Genomic DNA, 19,021 nt, shown 5'->3' with positions numbered 1-19,021 from the left:
AGATGTAGATAAATTTAAATGTGATTTTATGATCTTTATTTTAAGAACGTAAATTAAAATCTTCATTTTGCTGACAATGGAATAAAATAGTTAAAATTTGTGTATTTCACAAACATTTACAATTTATTTATACATAAGATCAAAGTGATCTACAATTATTAATATCAATCTATAGACATATACGGAACGTACACCTGGAGTTGCCCTGAGGATTCATTTTGAATAAGATCTTAACAAAAAACATTTTAGAACATGTCTGTCCTTGACCGAATTTAGAGTTCACTTTACAGTATTATTGTTTAAAAAAATTGAGATTTTTTTTAGAAAGTATTATTTTTTCGTAATCGCATTATAGTTTTCCGTAATACAATTTGATCACAGTCGACTAAATGGATTTTTGTGGCCACCGTTTTTGTTTTAACTGTGTCAACTGTGACTAAATTGTGGGAAACTACAATACTTTTTACTGAAATTCTTTATCTATTGTGGCATAATTTGTCAAGATCATTTCATATTTTTCGCTAAGAAAAAATAAACTATAAAAATGTGATGGCTGCATAAATTAAAGTTTTAAAAATAATATATTTTCCCTTGGAATATACGTACAGTGAACAGCACATCAACCTACCCAAATTCATTGCAAACTCGCCGCTGTTACCGCGTCATAGAGATTGATGCAGGGTAACTCAATGTGCTGTTGACTGTACGATACGAATGCTACGAGTGAAACGTCTACGGCGATTGTATTTTCGTAGCCTTGCTACGACGAAAAATGTTTGTAACTTTGCTACGAATTCTCGTAGCCGATGAAGCATAATATTGTCTCAAGTGAAGTGGCAAATCATTGGCGAATGGTACTAATATCTCAAACATAAATTTTCTTATTTAGAATGTAGGTGGCGCTCCCGGTAAATGCCTAAAGGTTTGTCAGACAAACCGTATTCAATAATTTTTGTAGGGAAATACTATGACGAGTATTGTATAGGGTATGTATTAGCGTGATGTTTGCGTGTATGATGTGTGTGTGTGAGCCATAGATGCGTAAGTAGTAGTGGCTGTGACCACCTAATACTCGTAAATACCAAACTTTTTAGAGCTACAATCAATACGCTGATTTAATTTATATTAAAAACAAGCGTGTTGTTGATTTTAAGGATAGCCACATAGTGAATATCGCCAAAATGGTGACCGACGTGATCATCGTCATGTAAATTAACTTCGTGGAGTTACTTCCATTGTTCTCTCTCCAAAGCCAAGTCCTTCACTTCTTGATACGACACGACACCAACTTTTTCATCTGTTGTGGTGTAACTATATCTTGGTCTTCCTGGGCTCCTTCTTCGTTCAACCTTTCTTTTATAAAACTTCTTAAGAAGGCATCGTGTTTTATCAACATTTTCCATCTTCTATCGGACGTGATATCCCAAAAAATATAATTTTACTCACAGTGACTTTGGCCAGCCCGTCTCTTGTTGCCGACTGTACATTTTACGACTTCATTAGTTTATTTAATTCATTTTGTTTTTTACAAGCAATGTATGTTTCGGATAGAATCTCAATTTTGAACCAGATATATCTTCTACCGATCGAGTTGAAATTTTGCACACACGTTTAGTTTCGTTGTCAATGCATTATTATGATAAGCATGACCGGATGCGTTATGAAGCATCCAGAAACGGCTCAAGACGTGGGAACTCTTCATTTAAATGATTTTTTGTTACAAATTGAATGCAATAAGATCTCTTTAACAAAAGCTTGTTTCCAAAATGTAATTTTAATTTAAAAAAAATATTATTATTAAAAACAGTATTTTTGACACAAGTTCTATTGTAGTCAGAGAAATCTTATTGCATTCAATGTGTGACTATAAATCATATATATTCAGTAAACCGTTGAGGTTTTTCCACATCTGGAGCCGTTCCTGGTTATAATCGGAAGATATCTGCTTCAAAATTGACTTGCAAAATATGTTTATTCGTGTGGAATCTTGCAATAGTGATAGTGACACAGTTACAACTGTGTCACTATCACTATTGCAACTATTGCATTGCAAGTTCTATAAAAGCTTGTAAAAATAAGAGTACCTAATGTGACGAATACTATACGTATGTATGTTACAGCAAAAAACGTAGAAAATAAATTTTAATTTATTTGATTTTTTACACTATTATTTTTACACATTATTATCTCATGAATCTGAAAATAACAAAAAACCTACTCACCGAAGTAAGCTTCACCCACATAACTGGACTATTGAAATCATCCTATTAAACATAAAATTCTAATTTAAAATGTTAATCTAGAAAATGAAACGCGGGTCAATAAAAAAGGATCGCAGAAAAAAAAAAACAAATTAAACGATTCAAATGAAAACAATTTTGTAATTTATACAAAATAAATTAATTCCTAACATTTAAATCGTTTGAGTATTTATATTAAAATATGTGAACAAACAAGGCTGATAAAACGGTCGATTCTCAGGTTCGAATCCTACTCGTGCCAGATGAGTTTGTATACCAATCTGTTAGTAATCTTCATCGACCACCACTCGCTTCCAGTGAAGGAAAACATCGTGACGAAACCTGCACACTGGTTGATTAACTTGAGAAAAAGAGAAGGCAATAGCAAACCACTCCATCAATAGAGCTAATACATTTGTTGTGTGTATGTTTCGTTTCACGTAAAATGACCTCAGCCATGAGAAAATACGACTATTATGAACTCTAAGTATGTTAATAAAAGAAAAGGTATGTAAGGTTAATTTTAGACCATTGTATCTTTGGAAATTATATTTATCTTTACCTTAACAGGGAAAGGTGTAGTAGAAGTGGCACTATTGCTTCCCTAAAACATAAATTAAACAAAATATCATTACTTTTTTCACGGGTCTCACGTAGACACGTGAAAAAAAGTAATGATATTTTTCGAGTGTGTCTAAATTTGCTAGCGATAAAGCCGACATTCCCACATGTATCTTGACTATCTAACTGTTTGTGCAATAAATTATTGTTGTATTGTATTATTGTATTGAACACATGACTGGGTCAACATTTGGTTCTTATAAGTAAAATATTTCGGAAACACAACCCAAAACATTAGATATTCTTTTTTTTTATTTTAAGAGCTGTCAACTATGAATTCACACGAAAATATAAACTAATTTTTTAAGATCCAGCTTTGATTTCACAACCGGCCACCTGCCTGACCTGAAGCCTCCCTGGAAATGTTATTATTAACGATAACTTCCATTTTTTGTTGAAACCCCATTATACCGTGTGATTAGACTAAATAAGACACAATTTATTATAAAAACACAAAATTATATTAAAACTAAAAATAAATTAACTATAAAAAAAATATGTAAATACTTATACATTAAAAATATCTATCTATTTTATAACAAATACATATATAGATAAATATCCAAGACCCGGGCCAATCAGAAAAATGACATTTTTCATCATGACCCGACCGGGGATCGAACCAGGGACCTATATATAAATATTATTATTTTTTATATTAACAACATAAATAAATACCACCAAATCTGACGTATGATTATGACGCATATTGAACATCTGAAAAAAAAATTAATTTAAGGATCCTCAAGGCATAAATGAATAGGCATTTTTTTAGCTTACGTGTAACCTTCACCTAATTTTTACCTCCCATCGGGCTAGACTGAGGCAAAAAAAAAACGTGTATCACTCCGGGAGCGCCGGCAGAAGAGAAAACTTGAATATTAACGTTGTGCATTTTTGACGTCTTACAAATTTTCGATCAGTGGGTTTAGTGCAGGTTAGCTTCTCACCATCGAAACAATTCGAAATGAGACAGCGAACCAATCACATTGCGCCATTGTGACGTAACGACAACCACACTGTGTATGTGATTGGTTCGCTGCTTTTTACTTCGAATCGATTCGATGGTGAGAAGTGAAATGCAAACCCGCACTAACCCCTCAGGTCACGTGTTATGATGCGAGTTTTAACATTTTTACCTATCGCAAAAAGTGCACAACGCCGCTAAAGAACTTAATGGAAACTGAAGTGAGATTACATAATTGGTCTTATAAACCACATGATGCCATAATGGTGGGCACAAAGAGTGACTAATTGGGTCCCGACTATTGGTAAAAGATCGCAAGGCAAGCCGAATATGCGATGGTCCGTTGAACTGTCGGCGTTCGATAAGGGATGTTCACAACCTGGCGAGGGATAGAAGTGCATAAACACAGAGAAGTGATACTTTTGCACTATATATAATGCCCAATAACTATATAATGAAATATCCCACAAATATTTACTCATGACCGAAATTATGCCGACATAATTTGACTATTCAAATTATATACGTTAAAATACAAAAACTGCGCGAAAGTTTAGATTAGAAAAGTTGTTTTTAAAACAAATATTGAAATGCAAATATGAATATTTCTTTATTCTGTTGTGATATACATTTGAGGTTATTGTGAGGTCAATGGAAAACGTGTTAAAATAATTTCAGATCTTTGTTCAAACATGTCTTAAATTAGAACATTTTTTAATGAATGTTAAAAACTAGTGCTATCATTCATCTCTCTCTCTTTTTAATCCTGGCGTATTCCCGACTATATTCAGGGCTGTGAAGCCGCGAAGCCAAAAACAAACTTTACAATTTTGAAGATTCGGCAACGATTTAACAAACAGCCTAACTTGAAACCTCCATGAGAATGCCAATGTTACCAATCAACTTTTAAGCCAGTATATAAAAAAAACACAGCTGGCTTCATGGATATAGAACCCTTTTAGCCGTGTACTTTTGTTGCAATAATAAAATTATTTAAAAAAAACTCAACCATCGTAAAAAACTAAAATTTTTAAACAATTTTTCAACAACAAAAACGCATTATTTAAGGTAGCTGGTCGAACAAACATAGCTTTTGGCAATTCACATAGCATCACTGAAATATTACACAATCGTGACGTCACGTTACAGTATCATTTAACGTTTGGACGAGTACAAAAAATGTGTGATTTTATTTTTGTCATATGTTTAAAAGCATTGTATACAACTGCAGTTTCTAATTAAATGGATTTGTTATACGTGTCACACAAGCCTTTTAGCTTATTTTTGAAAATAATAATGAGATGAAAAAAAAAATACTGGAATCCAGAGCGAGAATTGAACCCATGTCTATCCGTGACAGTGCTCCCGACAACTGAGCTATCGAGGCCATCCCAGCTTGGCTGAATTAATTCATATCTTTACGTTTTACGCCGACGTACAGTATTTTCATTAGAGAGTAGTAGGTACTCTCGAATGCAGTTTCTAATGATATAAGGAGCATCGAATAGGCATCAAAAAAAAATTTGTGATCTATATTGCATACAAACTTCAGCTAACCTTAGGTCCCATAGGCGGAGGCGGTTCTGCCCCAGGTGGTATGTCTTTGTATCTTTGCATTGTCTTCATAATCTGAAAATACATTTCTTAATAATACAGGATTATAAGTATCAAATGCAAAACCTCCTAAAGACTATTTGGGTACATAAAAACGAGCAACTTTTATTCTACAACTTTTCGTGATTCGTAGTCTTTTTTCATATAAAAAAAAATACAATCTAATTTGCGACTCTACACATCTTAACTCCAAGCAACACGGGACAGTACAGTAGCGTTCTGTAGCAGAATCGAACATAGAGTTTACGTTTTATAGAAACGACATCAAAACTAAAAAAAAAAAGGAATTTTTTTCGTATTTATTATAAGTACGTTTAGACAAAAGTCGTAGAACAAAAGATGTTAGTCTCTATGTACCTTATGCGCCTTTGGAAGGTTATGCGTTAGATACCTGTAACCCTGTATAGTAAACGATAGGTATTAAACGCGCACATACCTTTTTTATTACCCAGACGTTTCGGAGCTTGTTACAAAGGTCCGTGGTCATAAGACAGGAGTCAAGGTACGTGCGCGTTTAATACCTAACGTTTAATATATAATTATTCAACGCGAAAGTTTAAAAGAACATTTCTTTGTTTAGTCACTCACTACACTAACAATTGATTGTGTAATAGCAACACGCCCCGGCTTCGCACGTGTGGATCCCACAAACTTTCGCATTTATATTATTATATGTTGTAGGATATCTCATAAGGCCACATACCTACTGCAGGCCTACCATCAACATTTACAGAACGATTCCAATGCAACTCAGTTCAATTTAGGGACCTAAAATGAATCGCATTCATACTAAAATTTAAGTTGACAGTACGAATTTGCGATGCAGTTCAGTTTAGGTCGTAAAGTGGATCGCGTTAAGAGATGATGGTAAGCCCCCTGGTGTTTCGGAACGTCCACGTCCAGAAATGCCCAAAGAAACTCGTTTAAACAGTGTTAGTCGATAAAATAGCTGAAGGTGTGACTAGCTTTATTGTTTGCTACTACAATGACTCACGTGTGGTGGAATTACAAATTTCGGAGAAGTTGTAGTCAATGGACGCTAAAAATAAATAAAAAAAATTAAATACTATACAAGGTGCAACGTCAGGTCACCACGTCGTTTATTGAAAATTAGCTTCAAAGCGTACGCTGTAGACATTGACAAAAGAATAGCGGAATGTTCGCTGTCAACTCTAGTCTTGTCAATGTAAATTATGTCTACAGTGGACGCATTAAAGCTTACTTTCAACAAACGCTACCTTGCCGGGGGGCAGCGGTGCGGTAAAACTGTGATACGCAGTTCCAAAAATGTAAACATACCTCGCATGTTTTCGCGCACCGAATGTTCCATAAAATCTGAATTATTAATTAACACACCAGATATAAATTTGAACTTTATGTCTCTGAACGGCCCTGAGAAAAAGGCAGACAGTCGGACGAACAACGAGATCCGCTTATTTATTACAACATAGTAAATAGGAAAAGTAAATAAAGGTAGGTATGTACTATTTAATTCTATAAACATTTCTTCCAGTGTTAAAAAATTCTGAATCTGATAAACTCCGTTTTGAAGCTTTGATTCTGTGAAATGCGTGATTTCGCATCGTAATCATTACTAACCTCATTCCATCCCAAATATTTATACGGCTGAAAAAACAAATAAAATATCTTGTAATGTTATGAACATATTAACAAATCACAAAAATTGAGTTAACCCCAAAGTAAATTCGAGACTTGTGTTATGAAATACTAACTCAACGCTACTACATTCTATAACATTAAATAGATAGGCATCCAAGACCCAGGTTAACCTAAAAAGATCATTTTCCATCATGATCTGACCTGGAATTGAACCCGGGACTTCCAGTGTAACAGTCCGGCGTGATGACCATTAGGCCACGGAGGTCGTCGAGGATGACAATATAATTAATCAAGCAGTAAAAAATAAACTGCAAATGAAAACAAGAACCATTAACTTCTTAAAGATACTCACCAAAATCATCCCACATCGGAATGACTTTGGTGAGAAATCAGGTTGATGGCCCGTATTGTTAATCTAACCATGCGATGGCCAAATCGATCTATTTATTTAAAATGTAAAAGAATTTTAATATTATTATGATAATAACTTACCTAATAATTTAAGACAGAAGGTCGCTTAAGTAGGCACTAAATAAATTAACCAACTTGGTATTATTACATGGATCTCATAACTTTATACGGTGAAAAGCTGAGCTGCGAGATTTGGGTTTTTTACAGCATGTTTTTTATGGCATGTGACTTACCAGTTGCAATTCTTTTTCAGGCTAAAAATATGGAAATTTTGTCAATACCATGAAAACTTGGTCAATATTCTCTACATTATTAATATACATGTGAACACATGATTTAACACAAAATAATAATCTTTTGTCCGGCTGACAGGACTCATGAAGCGATTATCAGAGAGAGAAAAAAGAAAATAATTATTTATTTTATATATTTACAAAAATTCCAGCCCCTGCAATTACCTTGAGGTAGCGTGGCCAAAAGGCTCACAGCTATAATGCTTATAATAATATATAGAAAAGTTAATTTTATACAATAACTACTGGCCCGTACCGGCTTCGCTTGGGTAAATCATAATAAATAAATTATACACTTAAACTTTCCTCACACTATCCATTGATAAAAACCGTACAAAAATCCGTTTAGCCGTTTTTGAATTTATCACGTTCATACAGGCAAATAGGCGCTACAGGGCGTCTAGGGGGGGTCACTTTTATAATATTTTAGAATGGTCTAATTGATTCGAAATTTTGTTAAAAATACTCACTTCAGGAAATCCAGGTGGGTTCGTGTTGCCAGGCTGAATTTAAATTTAAACTATTAATATAATCGCATTAAAGCACTCTCTCAGTTTTAGTCTTGTGGTGAACAAAGCGATATGGCGTTAAAACCACCATTTGTAGATTTTTTTTCTAAATCATGGGCTATTATATATATGTCTTAAATAAATATATAAATCATGAGTTAGAAAGACTTAAAATAGAGAGAGATTAATCACATTTAGTAATAGATGAAATTGAGTAGAAACTTTGGTAAATATACTCACTCTAGTATACCCAGGTGGTCGATTCATGTTGACAAATTTTGGTGGACTGCCATCAGGCTGTATTTCAATTTAAATTATTTTCTGTGTAATATAGTGGACTGCTGGTAGATTGAAATTACTTTTAACATTAAAAAAAACTGTTAAAAATATAATAATTGTGCATGTACAGGCCGATTTTTAATCACGAGACAATTTTTCACAATCAATTTCAAAGTATGATGATAGAAACTAAAAGTTCATACGTTTGAAGTATATCTCTGTGTCACTATAGCTCCTAAATGGGTGAACCGATTTCGATTTAGTTTCTTATTTAAAAGACAACTTATCCATTGATCTGATCCATTTTGGAAGAAGGGATTTGAAGGAAGTTATACATAAATTTAACATGTCTGTGTATCTGTATGTCTGTCCGTGGCATCATTATTTTGAAAGATAATTTAATCAACAGTATTCTTAGCTGTGTTTGGAAAATGCGTGCTCAGCCATTTGGAAATAAACTAGCTTTTACCCACAACTTCGTGTGTGAGTAAAGATCCGTTTCCCGTGGGAATTTCAGGAAATCCCTACTTAGTGAAAATTATTATTTTAAATATAAATTTATGTAAAAATATATATATAAATTTATATTTAAAAAATGGTAAGTCCTTCTGGCATATTAGGTACCAACACTGTTTGAATGAGTTTCTTTCGGCATTTCTTCTCAGCAGTGGTCGTTCCGAAATGCTAGTAGTTTGTAGCTTTGGCAAACATCATTTTATTTAGAATATGACGTGAAAAAGTGCCTGTGAAGGCCTAATTTCTGAATTTTGATTTTAGTGCTCCCCTACACTGTCCTAGGAACCTACACACCTCAGCTTTCTACGCCCAGTAGTTTCGGCTGTGCGTTGTCTGTCAGTCAGTCACACAGTAACGGAAGAGTTTTATATTTGTAGATTGCACTTACATATGGTTTCTTGAATTCCGGGTGCATCTGATTGTAAAATTTTTGCTGCAATAAACCAATATAAAACTCTGAAAATTGTAATATTACATTTTTCAACTAAACTTGCTTCTCAAAGAAAAATCACTAGCAGTTTTATGACACCGCAGCTGGGGCACTGACCTTCATTATAGATGGATAATAAGGTAGTTTGCATCAAGTCAAGTCAGATTTTTTTTTACATGTGTCAACAAAAAAGTATATGGAGCTTGTATTCAGTACGACAGTGGACACAAGTGACGTCACAAATGTTGGACTCCAAAAGCGTTTTAATTATAAGCATCTACTTTAATGAGAACAAAAAATACTAAATGTTACTATAAATAAAAGTGACATTTGATTATCGCGTTTCATTATGTCAATGCATTTAGACATTCTTTTTTATACACCTTATTCACTATGTGGGTGGAAAATCAATTATGGGAGTGTCTGTCTGTATGTTTGTTCACGCATCACGGAAATACTACTGGATGGAATTTGATGCGGTTTTACACAATTGTATAGCGGATGGTCTAACTTAAAAACTGGCTTGGGTTTTATTGCGATAAGTTTCTTATAACCCTATATTGACAATAATAAGTGACGAGCGATCGCACGAAATTAACGCGGGCGAAGCCGCGGGCGAATGTTAGTAAATTGTTTCTTATGGAAAATTTAACATGCTTACCTCTTTTTGTTTTTCCTGAAAAATATAGTAGGTAATAGAATATGTTTTAGAAAATGTAATATTTGTAATATACTTATGTTAATAATTTGTTTTTATTGATATAGATACGTTGTGTGAGGTATGCGTAGATGTCATAGGCAATGTAATGTAAAATATGATAATTAAGTCGTGATTTCTATTTTTGTTATCAATCCGACTATTTTCATAAACCACTATAATCTATTAAGGCACATTGCCTAGCTTTTTAAAACGCACACGTTCTCATCTAATTTTTATCAATTTATTTATTTTGACGACCTCGGTGGCGCAGTGGTAAATTGCTTGCCTCTGAACTGAGAGGTCCCGGGTTCGATCCCCGGTAGGGTCATGATGGAAAATGATCTTTTTCTGATTGGCCCGGGTCTTGGATGTTTATCTATATATGTATTTGTTATAAAATATAGTATCGTTGAGTTAGTATCCCATAACACAACGAACAATCGAACTTACTTTGGTAAGTTCGAGACTTGTGTTGGGGCTAGCTCAATCTGTGTGATTTGTCCTAATATATTATATTATTATTATTTTATTTCTTAGCGAAAAATTAAACGCTTCAACTAATTTCATTAAAAAGTATTATGGAATTCCATAAAACAATGTAGTCACAGTTGACGAAATTGAAAATTGCGGCCACCGAAATCCATTTAGTCAAATGTGACCACATTGTATTAGAGAAAACTATAATACTAGTGTATGTTATACACTAGTATTATAGTTTTAAAACTATAATACTATTTCACGCAAAATCTAGTGGACGGATTGTTATGAAATTTGGTACACGGGTAGAATATAACCTGGAATAACACATAGGGTACTTTTTATCTCGAAATTCCCATGGGAGTATAAATATATGATGTTTTCTGTAATGGTAGATTAAGTTCAGGCAAATAAGTTACCTGTATTTCTTTCATTTTATTTGGATCCATTTTTTGATATTTTATCTGAAATGATACATATTCTTATGGCAACATTAAAATACTAACATATTATGGTAACACTTTATCAACATAAGACATAATAAAACAAAAAAAACAGAATAAAATTTAGGTCTCGACTTACGAAGTGTTCATTCAATTCTGCTTGCGTTATTTCTCCTTTTTGCTGAAATTAATAAAATGTTAAATAAATAAGTAACATATGTTGTTTATTTCACACATATTGATAACTGCGCCCCGGCTTCGCTCCCGTGAGAATTTCAGGATAAAATGCAGTTTGTGAGGATGTATGTACGTGTGTACGTTTGACAAAAAGGCGTATGCGTTTTTCTGCGCTGGTCAAAGTTACAAGTCAAAGATGACTGTGCAACCCACTTTCACTTGAAACTATAAAATTGTATAATAGTATAAGCGTGTCACACATGCTTTTTTAAATAAATTGCTATTTAAACAATTAAACGTATAAAATTTACTTACGAAACGCTCTATCATTTTCCCAAAATCCGGGGGCAGATGTTTTCTCTAAAAGTAAATGAAAGAGGAAATAAGGAATTTATCCTAGAATTAATATGGTTACTACGGCCAACTAATATGTATTGCGGCCAACTAATATGAACTAAAGTCAACTAATATGTATTGCGGCCAACTAATATGAACTAAAGTCAACTAATATGTATTGCGGCCAACTAATATGAACTAAAGTCAACTAATATGTATTGCGGCCAACTAATATGAACTAAAGTCAAGTAATATGTATTGCGGCCAACTAATATGAACTAAAGTCAAGTAATATGTATTGCGGCCAACTAATATGAACTAAAGTCAACTAATATGTATTGCGGCCAACTAATATGAACTAAAGTCAAGTAATATGTATTGCGGCCAACTAATATGAACTAAAGTCAACTAATATGTATTGCGGCCAACTAATATGAACTAAAGTCAAGTAATATGTATTGCGGCCAACTAATATGAACTAAAGTCAACTAATATGTATTGCGGCCAACTAATATGAACTAAAGTCAAGTAATATGTATTGCGGCCAACTAATATGAACTAAAGTCAACTAATATGTATTGCGGCCAACTAATATGAACTAAAGTCAACTAATATGTATTGCGGCCAACTAATATGAACTAAAGTCAACTAATATGTATTGCGGCCAACTAATATGAACTAAAGTCAAGTAATATGTATTGCGGCCAACTAATATGAACTAAAGTCAACTAATATGTATTGCGGCCAACTAATATGAACTAAAGTCAACTAATATGTATTGCGGCCAACTAATATGAACTAAAGTCAACTAATATGTATTGCGGCCAACTAATATGAACTAAAGTCAAGTAATATGTATTGCGGCCAACTAATATGAACTAAAGTCAAGTAATATGTATTGCGGCCAACTAATATGAACTAAAGTCAACTAATATGTATTGCGGCCAACTAATATGAACTAAAGTCAAGTAATATGTATTGCGGCCAACTAATATGAACTAAAGTCAACTAATATGTATTGCGGCCAACTAATATGAACTAAAGTCAAGTAATATGTATTGCGGCCAACTAATATGAACTAAAGTCAACTAATATGTATTGCGGCCAACTAATATGAACTAAAGTCAAGTAATATGTATTGCGGCCAACTAATATGAACTAAAGTCAACTAATATGTATTGCGGCCAACTAATATGAACTAAAGTCAACTAATATGTATTGCGGCCAACTAATATGAACTAAAGTCAACTAATATGTATTGCGGCCAACTAATATGAACTAAAGTCAAGTAATATGTATTGCGGCCAACTAATATGAACTAAAGTCAACTAATATGTATTGCGGCCAACTAATATGAACTAAAGTCAACTAATATGTATTGCGGCCAACTAATATGAACTAAAGTCAAGTAATATGTATTGCGGCCAACTAATATGAACTAAAGTCAACTAATATGTATTGCGGCCAACTAATATGAACTAAAGTCAACTAATATGTATTGCGGCCAACTAATATGAACTAAAGTCAACTAATATGTATTGCGGCCAACTAATATGAACTAAAGTCAACTAATATGTATTGCGGCCAACTAATATGAACTAAAGTCAACTAATATGTATTGCGGCCAACTAATATGAACTAAAGTCAACTAATATGTATTGCGGCCAACTAATATGTACAAATGGCCAACTAATATGTACTTTGGCCAACTGATATATACTCGTGCGAAATACAGAATCTATTCGATAGAAAGGTTCGTTTTCCTATTTCTCCTTTACTTCGATCTTCGACGTCCCTATACTATAACTTAAGCTAGGCTTAGTGTGGACCGTTGAGTGTTGTTACTTACAATCATGTCTTCCTGAAGTTTTGTCATTTGAGATTGCATGTTGGGGGGTCGCTCTTGAGGTGGTTTTGGCTATAAAGAAGAATACATTGTTAAAAATAGTTGTTTTTTATTGTTTCACTAGCTTTTGCCAGCGACTACGCCCGCGTTCATTTTGTGCGTCCGCTTATAACTTATTATTGTCAATATCTCGGTTTCTAATCGCCATTAAATTCATACCAGATTTTTCCAGACCACCCGCTATACAACTGTGAAAACCACATCAAATTCCATCCAGTAGTTTTTACGTTTTGCGCGAACAAACATAGCTCACTTACATTATTATTGTATGCATTAATTAAAATAGATATAGGTATAGATAAGCTATGAGCGGACGCACGAATCAAACGCGGGTGAAGTCGAGGGCAAAAACTAATCTTATAATAACAATTTTATGGATATAATTAATTATATTTGTTAATGACGGAAGATACGTACACCAAAAGGCGGCTGCATTGCTGGCAAAATTTCAAAATTTGGGAACTCTTCCTGGCCCGTCGGAGGTTGATTTGGCTGAAAATTTGAAGTATATAAATAACTAGATGTTGCCCGGAGCTTCGCTGCCGTGGGAATTTTGAGATAAAATATAGCCTATAGCAATCATGGATAATGTGCCTTTCTAATGGTGAAAGAATTTTTGAAATCGGTTCGGTAGTTTCGGTATTAGGTACCCGCCTAAAACATATACAAACTCACAAACGCTTACCTCTTTAATATAATAGTATAGAAGAAGTATAGATTAAATTAATGATATTCATATCTTATAAAAAGCCCACATATAATAGTTCGACCAAATTTCTGTTTCAATCAATATTTTGCATGATCCTTTATGATATGTAAATATATATATATTTACTGAAGTCAGTTTCTACAGGTACCGTCAAATTGGATTTCCCTTAAGGACTTTTACGAATATCCCCACCATAATGCCACATATTATAATATTATAATAATTTGTACATAGAATCCTAATATTATAAAAGCGAGAGTGAGATTTTTCTTCCCTCCTCACTCTCCGTCTACTGAACCAATCTCGAAATACGAAGAAGGACTTTGGGTACTTTTCAGAAAAATAACTTATTCCGTGTGAAAATTACGCGGGCGAAGCCGCAGGCAAAATCTAGCATTCTATAAGAGTCAAATATATTATATTAAATATTTACATCAAAACCGGGAGCTCCATTTTGCTGTTCTGGTGGCTTATCATTTTCCTGGAATATTGAATAAAATCGTTAATATTAACCTCGTTTCTAATCACACTAAAATTATAAATGCGTAAATTTGTGAGTGTATTTGTTACTTCCTCATGCATAAACGGCTGGGCCAATATTAATGGAAATTGTTATTCAGTTAGCTGATGCCTTGGATTTACACATAGGCTACTTTTTATCCCGAAAGTACGCGATTTCCGGTGGATTTCGTCAACAAGTCTAATAGCGCATCAATGGCGCTTTATAAAGTAGATGGCGCTATGGTATTCCAAATCTGTTAACAGAGATAAGATTAGTTAAAACTAGTTTATATCTTACATTTAAGCCTAAAATGTCTTTCTCCACTTTCGAAAAACCTTGCTAAAACAAAAATATATTTTATACTTTTAACGTTGCGTGTTTTCGGCTGCATGCGGCGACTGTGACGCCCTGAATCCCGGGGACAGTGTAAAAAAATACTTCAAAATTTTGAAGATTCGGCTGTGTTTTTAAAATCCGCTTCCTACCTGACGTCAATCATCCTTGAGAATGCCATTGTTGCCTATAGCTGCCAAGGCTGTGTTCCTTTCATGTATAGAGTGGTCCTATTTTAGGGCGGACTCACACGTCAATTTTGACACAAGCTTTTACTGTCGTCAGAGAGGTCTTGTTACATTCAACGCTTCACATAAAATCTATGTACGTGCAAGAGACCGTTGTGGAGTTCCCTTGTCTGGAACCGATCCTGGGTGCATCAGATCATTCACATCATAATAATAAATTTTCATCTGAGCTAAATTTATACAAAATTTCAGCTCAATCGGTTGAAGTTATCTGCTTCAGTGAGTTTTAACCTAACAAGTTAAATACAAAGTGTTATGATTAAACATAGTAAAAAAATTACATATGGTGGAAGCGGCCCTGAATCAATGCCTTTAGGTGGCGGGATCGCCTGAAAACAATAAATAAAATTAATAATAAAGAAATAAATAATATAATTAAGAAATAAAACAGACTGGAATAGTCCGAAAGTAAGCTCGAGATTTGTTTTATATTATACTAACTCAACAATAATATATTCTTTTAAAAAATACATTGTAGATAAACACCCAAGACCCAGGTCAATCTCGAAAAGGTCATATTCCATAGACCTCCTTAGTTGTCAGACCAATACAGGCCACGCATATATCATCCTTGACGAGATGCCAGCACTACATGGGTTTGGCCCTTCTGCCAGTACCAGACAGCGGCCCAGCTGCGAAAATTTGTTTCAAAATCGTCGGTTTCCGCAAAACGTGGCCGTACCAGCGCAGACGCCATTCCTGGAGTTTGTCTGCTATACGTGTAGGCGCAAATGCGCGAGTTCCTGGTACGCTCGAATGATGTGTTTAACCCCCCCAAACACAAAAAGAGGGGTGTTATAAGTTTGACCGATAAGTGTGTCTGTCTCTCTGTGTACGTGGCACCGTAGCTCATCAACGGGTGAACCGATTTGGATGCGGTATTTGTTCATTTGATAGCTATTTTTTATTCGGTGGTTCTAAGTATATTTGATCAAAATCGGTTCAGGCGTACAAAAGTTATATCAAAATGAATAATGAAAGTCGGGGTTTTTAATATGTCTTATTATAACAAAATTCCACAACAAATTAAAGATCAGAATTTAAATTTATTTCAAAAGCACCTCAGGTCCTTGCTGATTGATAAATGTTATTATAATTTGAACGATTTTTTAATGATAGATTTAGATAACAATTTAGTTAATTTAGTTACTTTTATTTATTAGATTTTGTTTTGCGGGATGATAGCATGTTCTCCATTTAAATTTGCACACCCGTGGACGATGAAACATGTAGGATTAAGCTTTTCTTTTAACACCACATTGTAAATAAATGTAAACTCATGTTTTTGCAAATAAATAATCTTTGTCTTTGTCTTTGTCTAACAAATAAACTTACTCTTCCAATATATGCAACAATACCTTCATAGTCGCTGATTTCACTTATATGTATACCTTTATTATGTTTGTATTCTGAGGTTATATTAGAATACAAACGAACTAGGATAAGATTTAACTTCTTCCACGTATCTAGACCTTTTCCCTCCGTCAATTTCTTATCCGTGGATAGAAAAAAATTCCAGTCCCATCAGAAATGTGTTAAACAATAATAATTTCACAAATAGCATGCGTCTCGTCACAAAAAAAGCAAATAAAAATACTCACCCTGTTTCTTAGAGCTTCATTGCCCATATTTGGTGGCCCACCTATATTTGGAAAGCCACCCATACTTGATGGTCCACCCATACTTGGTGGACCACCCATACTTGGTGGACCACCCATATTTGGTAAGCCATCCATATTTGGCAAGCCATCCATATTTGGTAAGCCATGAACATTTGGTGGACCACCCATATTTGGTGGGCCACCAATACCTGGTGGACCACCCATATTTGGTGGACCACCCATATTTGATGGACTACCCATATTTGGTGGACCACCCATATTTGGTGGGCCACCCATGTTTGGCAGACTACCCATACTTAATGGACCACCCGTATTGGGTAGTAATTGGTATTGCTAAAAAGTAATAAAATTGGAAATTAGTAAACTCAATTAAAAGTTCATAAAACGGCACATATAGTTATTACACTAAAAAACTATCACTGAAATTGGTGATATAGTTTTTTTAAGGGCATTTCAAAATAAACAAAACAAAAACTATTGCGAATGTATCGCAATAGTATCGCAATTTACAATATAATATGATAAATGGACAGATAAATTTGATTGTGATAATTTGGCTTACGTATGGTGGCGGCTTTCCTCTGCCGTGTTTATTCGGTGGACGTCCTGGAAATGGCTAGAACCAAAAATTTAAATAATCATAAAGATTTTTTTTCATTAACTTAAGCGCTTCGTATTTAGAAATTTATTTATCTCTCGATAAATAATTATTATCAGCTGGAGCTTGTATGAGCATTTTCCCGGTTTCTTCTTCAGCTGTAGAGCGTCGGAGTCCAGGTATGCTATCCTGCTTTTGCATGTCCACTTCGCACGGTCGTCGGCATCCCTAGTTGTCAGTAGTCGTATACACACTAGTGAACTAAACTGTCTACCAGTGTGCAGGTTTCCATCACGATGTTCTCCTTCGCCGGAAGCAAGTGGTGATCTATGAAAACTACTATACATGAGTCAGATTGGTGTATACAAACTCATGTGGCACGAGTAGGATTCGAACCTGAGACCTTGCGATCCACAGGCGAAAGGCTTTTCCACTGGGCCACCACTGCTTCAATCTTTTTTACTAAAATACAACTTCTGCAAATAATAGTAGTTATGTTTTTTGAATAACTTATATTAAGTAATGTATATTAAGTACTGATTACTTGACATTTATTTCAAATAAGTATATGAATAAATATATATGTATAAATATATAGTATATGCTTATATGTAATGCTTACCTCTGCTGGAGGTAGGCCATACGGTGATTGGGACTCCTGAAAATAAATTAATATTAAAAAATATATCCTCTCAAACTGTCGTTCATTGACTGGAAGAGATCCCTTCATGGGATAAATCCTCCAATGTGTGTTTACCTTCTTGTTATGTATACTTTTAACATGTGTTCTTTGTACAATAAAGATATTACAAACAAACAAATTTGATTATTAAATACACCTCTCCCATGTTAAAGAAAAAAAAAGATCTTTATATATATATATATAATAATTTAAAAAAATCGACATGATTTTAATTGTTGTCAAAGAAGTTTTTAATTTACGTTACAAGCCAGACTGTGACCCAAAAACTTGTACACACAATATGGCAAGCATTGGAAAACAATTGAAAGCTAACATACTCGTAGTTCCAGACAAAAAAAAACAGTTGATTGACAATAAAATCCATCTTTATATATGCGACGGCAGAATGACAGTAACCGTCCTAAAACGAGGCGGAATTGTCGGGATAAAACTATTGCCATCAAAAACATCCTGTAAAAATACCCAAGTCTCGCATCTCAGTTTTTCTACCGTAAAAAGTTGTGAGATTCATGTAACACCAAGTCGATTAATTTATTTAGTCCCTACTTAAGGGCCCTTCTGCCTTAAGTTACGCAAGTTATTATCAATATTTAAAATCTTTTAGGTTTTAAATAAATAGATCGACTTGGCCATCGCATGAAAAAATGTATCTTACAAATAATTATTAATAATACAGATTGGCACACTCTACACATGCTAATTTTATGCACAGTGCTTAGCTTAAACTTATTGTAGAATCCAAAAGCATAGTAACTTTTGGATTCTAC

General features: G+C 34.0%; 1 protein-coding gene across 2 annotated transcripts in view; it reads right to left on the bottom strand.

The window, feature by feature from the left end:
- The window catches only part of LOC128681128 (uncharacterized), a 42,507-nt gene that overhangs the window by 16,958 nt on the left and 6,528 nt on the right, over positions 1-19,021 (bottom strand). For both annotated transcript variants that reach the window (XR_008405937.2, XM_053764764.2), the window contains exons 11-33: positions 18,174-18,209; positions 17,516-17,569; positions 16,933-17,286; positions 15,613-15,660; positions 15,048-15,089; positions 14,682-14,729; positions 13,957-14,031; positions 13,483-13,551; positions 11,613-11,657; positions 11,260-11,301; positions 11,097-11,141; positions 10,162-10,176; positions 9,459-9,503; positions 8,516-8,572; positions 8,237-8,269; positions 7,707-7,727; positions 7,042-7,068; positions 6,437-6,481; positions 5,386-5,457; positions 3,540-3,578; positions 2,803-2,844; positions 2,223-2,264; positions 1,447-1,479 (exon numbers count right to left, since the gene is read on the bottom strand). Coding sequence is in view for 1 of the 2 variants with exons in the window: in XM_053764764.2 (XP_053620739.1) it covers positions 1,447-1,479; positions 2,223-2,264; positions 2,803-2,844; positions 3,540-3,578; positions 5,386-5,457; positions 6,437-6,481; positions 7,042-7,068; positions 7,707-7,727; positions 8,237-8,269; positions 8,516-8,572; positions 9,459-9,503; positions 10,162-10,176; positions 11,097-11,141; positions 11,260-11,301; positions 11,613-11,657; positions 13,483-13,551; positions 13,957-14,031; positions 14,682-14,729; positions 15,048-15,089; positions 15,613-15,660; positions 16,933-17,286; positions 17,516-17,569; positions 18,174-18,209 (1,329 nt within the window). In the remaining variant the exon portion in view is untranslated. The remainder of the gene's footprint in view (positions 1-1,446; positions 1,480-2,222; positions 2,265-2,802; positions 2,845-3,539; positions 3,579-5,385; positions 5,458-6,436; positions 6,482-7,041; positions 7,069-7,706; positions 7,728-8,236; positions 8,270-8,515; positions 8,573-9,458; positions 9,504-10,161; positions 10,177-11,096; positions 11,142-11,259; positions 11,302-11,612; positions 11,658-13,482; positions 13,552-13,956; positions 14,032-14,681; positions 14,730-15,047; positions 15,090-15,612; positions 15,661-16,932; positions 17,287-17,515; positions 17,570-18,173; positions 18,210-19,021) is intronic.

The sequence above is a fragment of the Plodia interpunctella genome, chromosome 26 (assembly GCF_027563975.2).
Source record: "Plodia interpunctella isolate USDA-ARS_2022_Savannah chromosome 26, ilPloInte3.2, whole genome shotgun sequence".
Taxonomy (NCBI): domain Eukaryota; kingdom Metazoa; phylum Arthropoda; class Insecta; order Lepidoptera; family Pyralidae; genus Plodia; species Plodia interpunctella.
The sequence above is the reverse complement of the archived record's forward strand: the minus strand, read 5'-3'. Positions and strand labels throughout refer to the sequence as shown.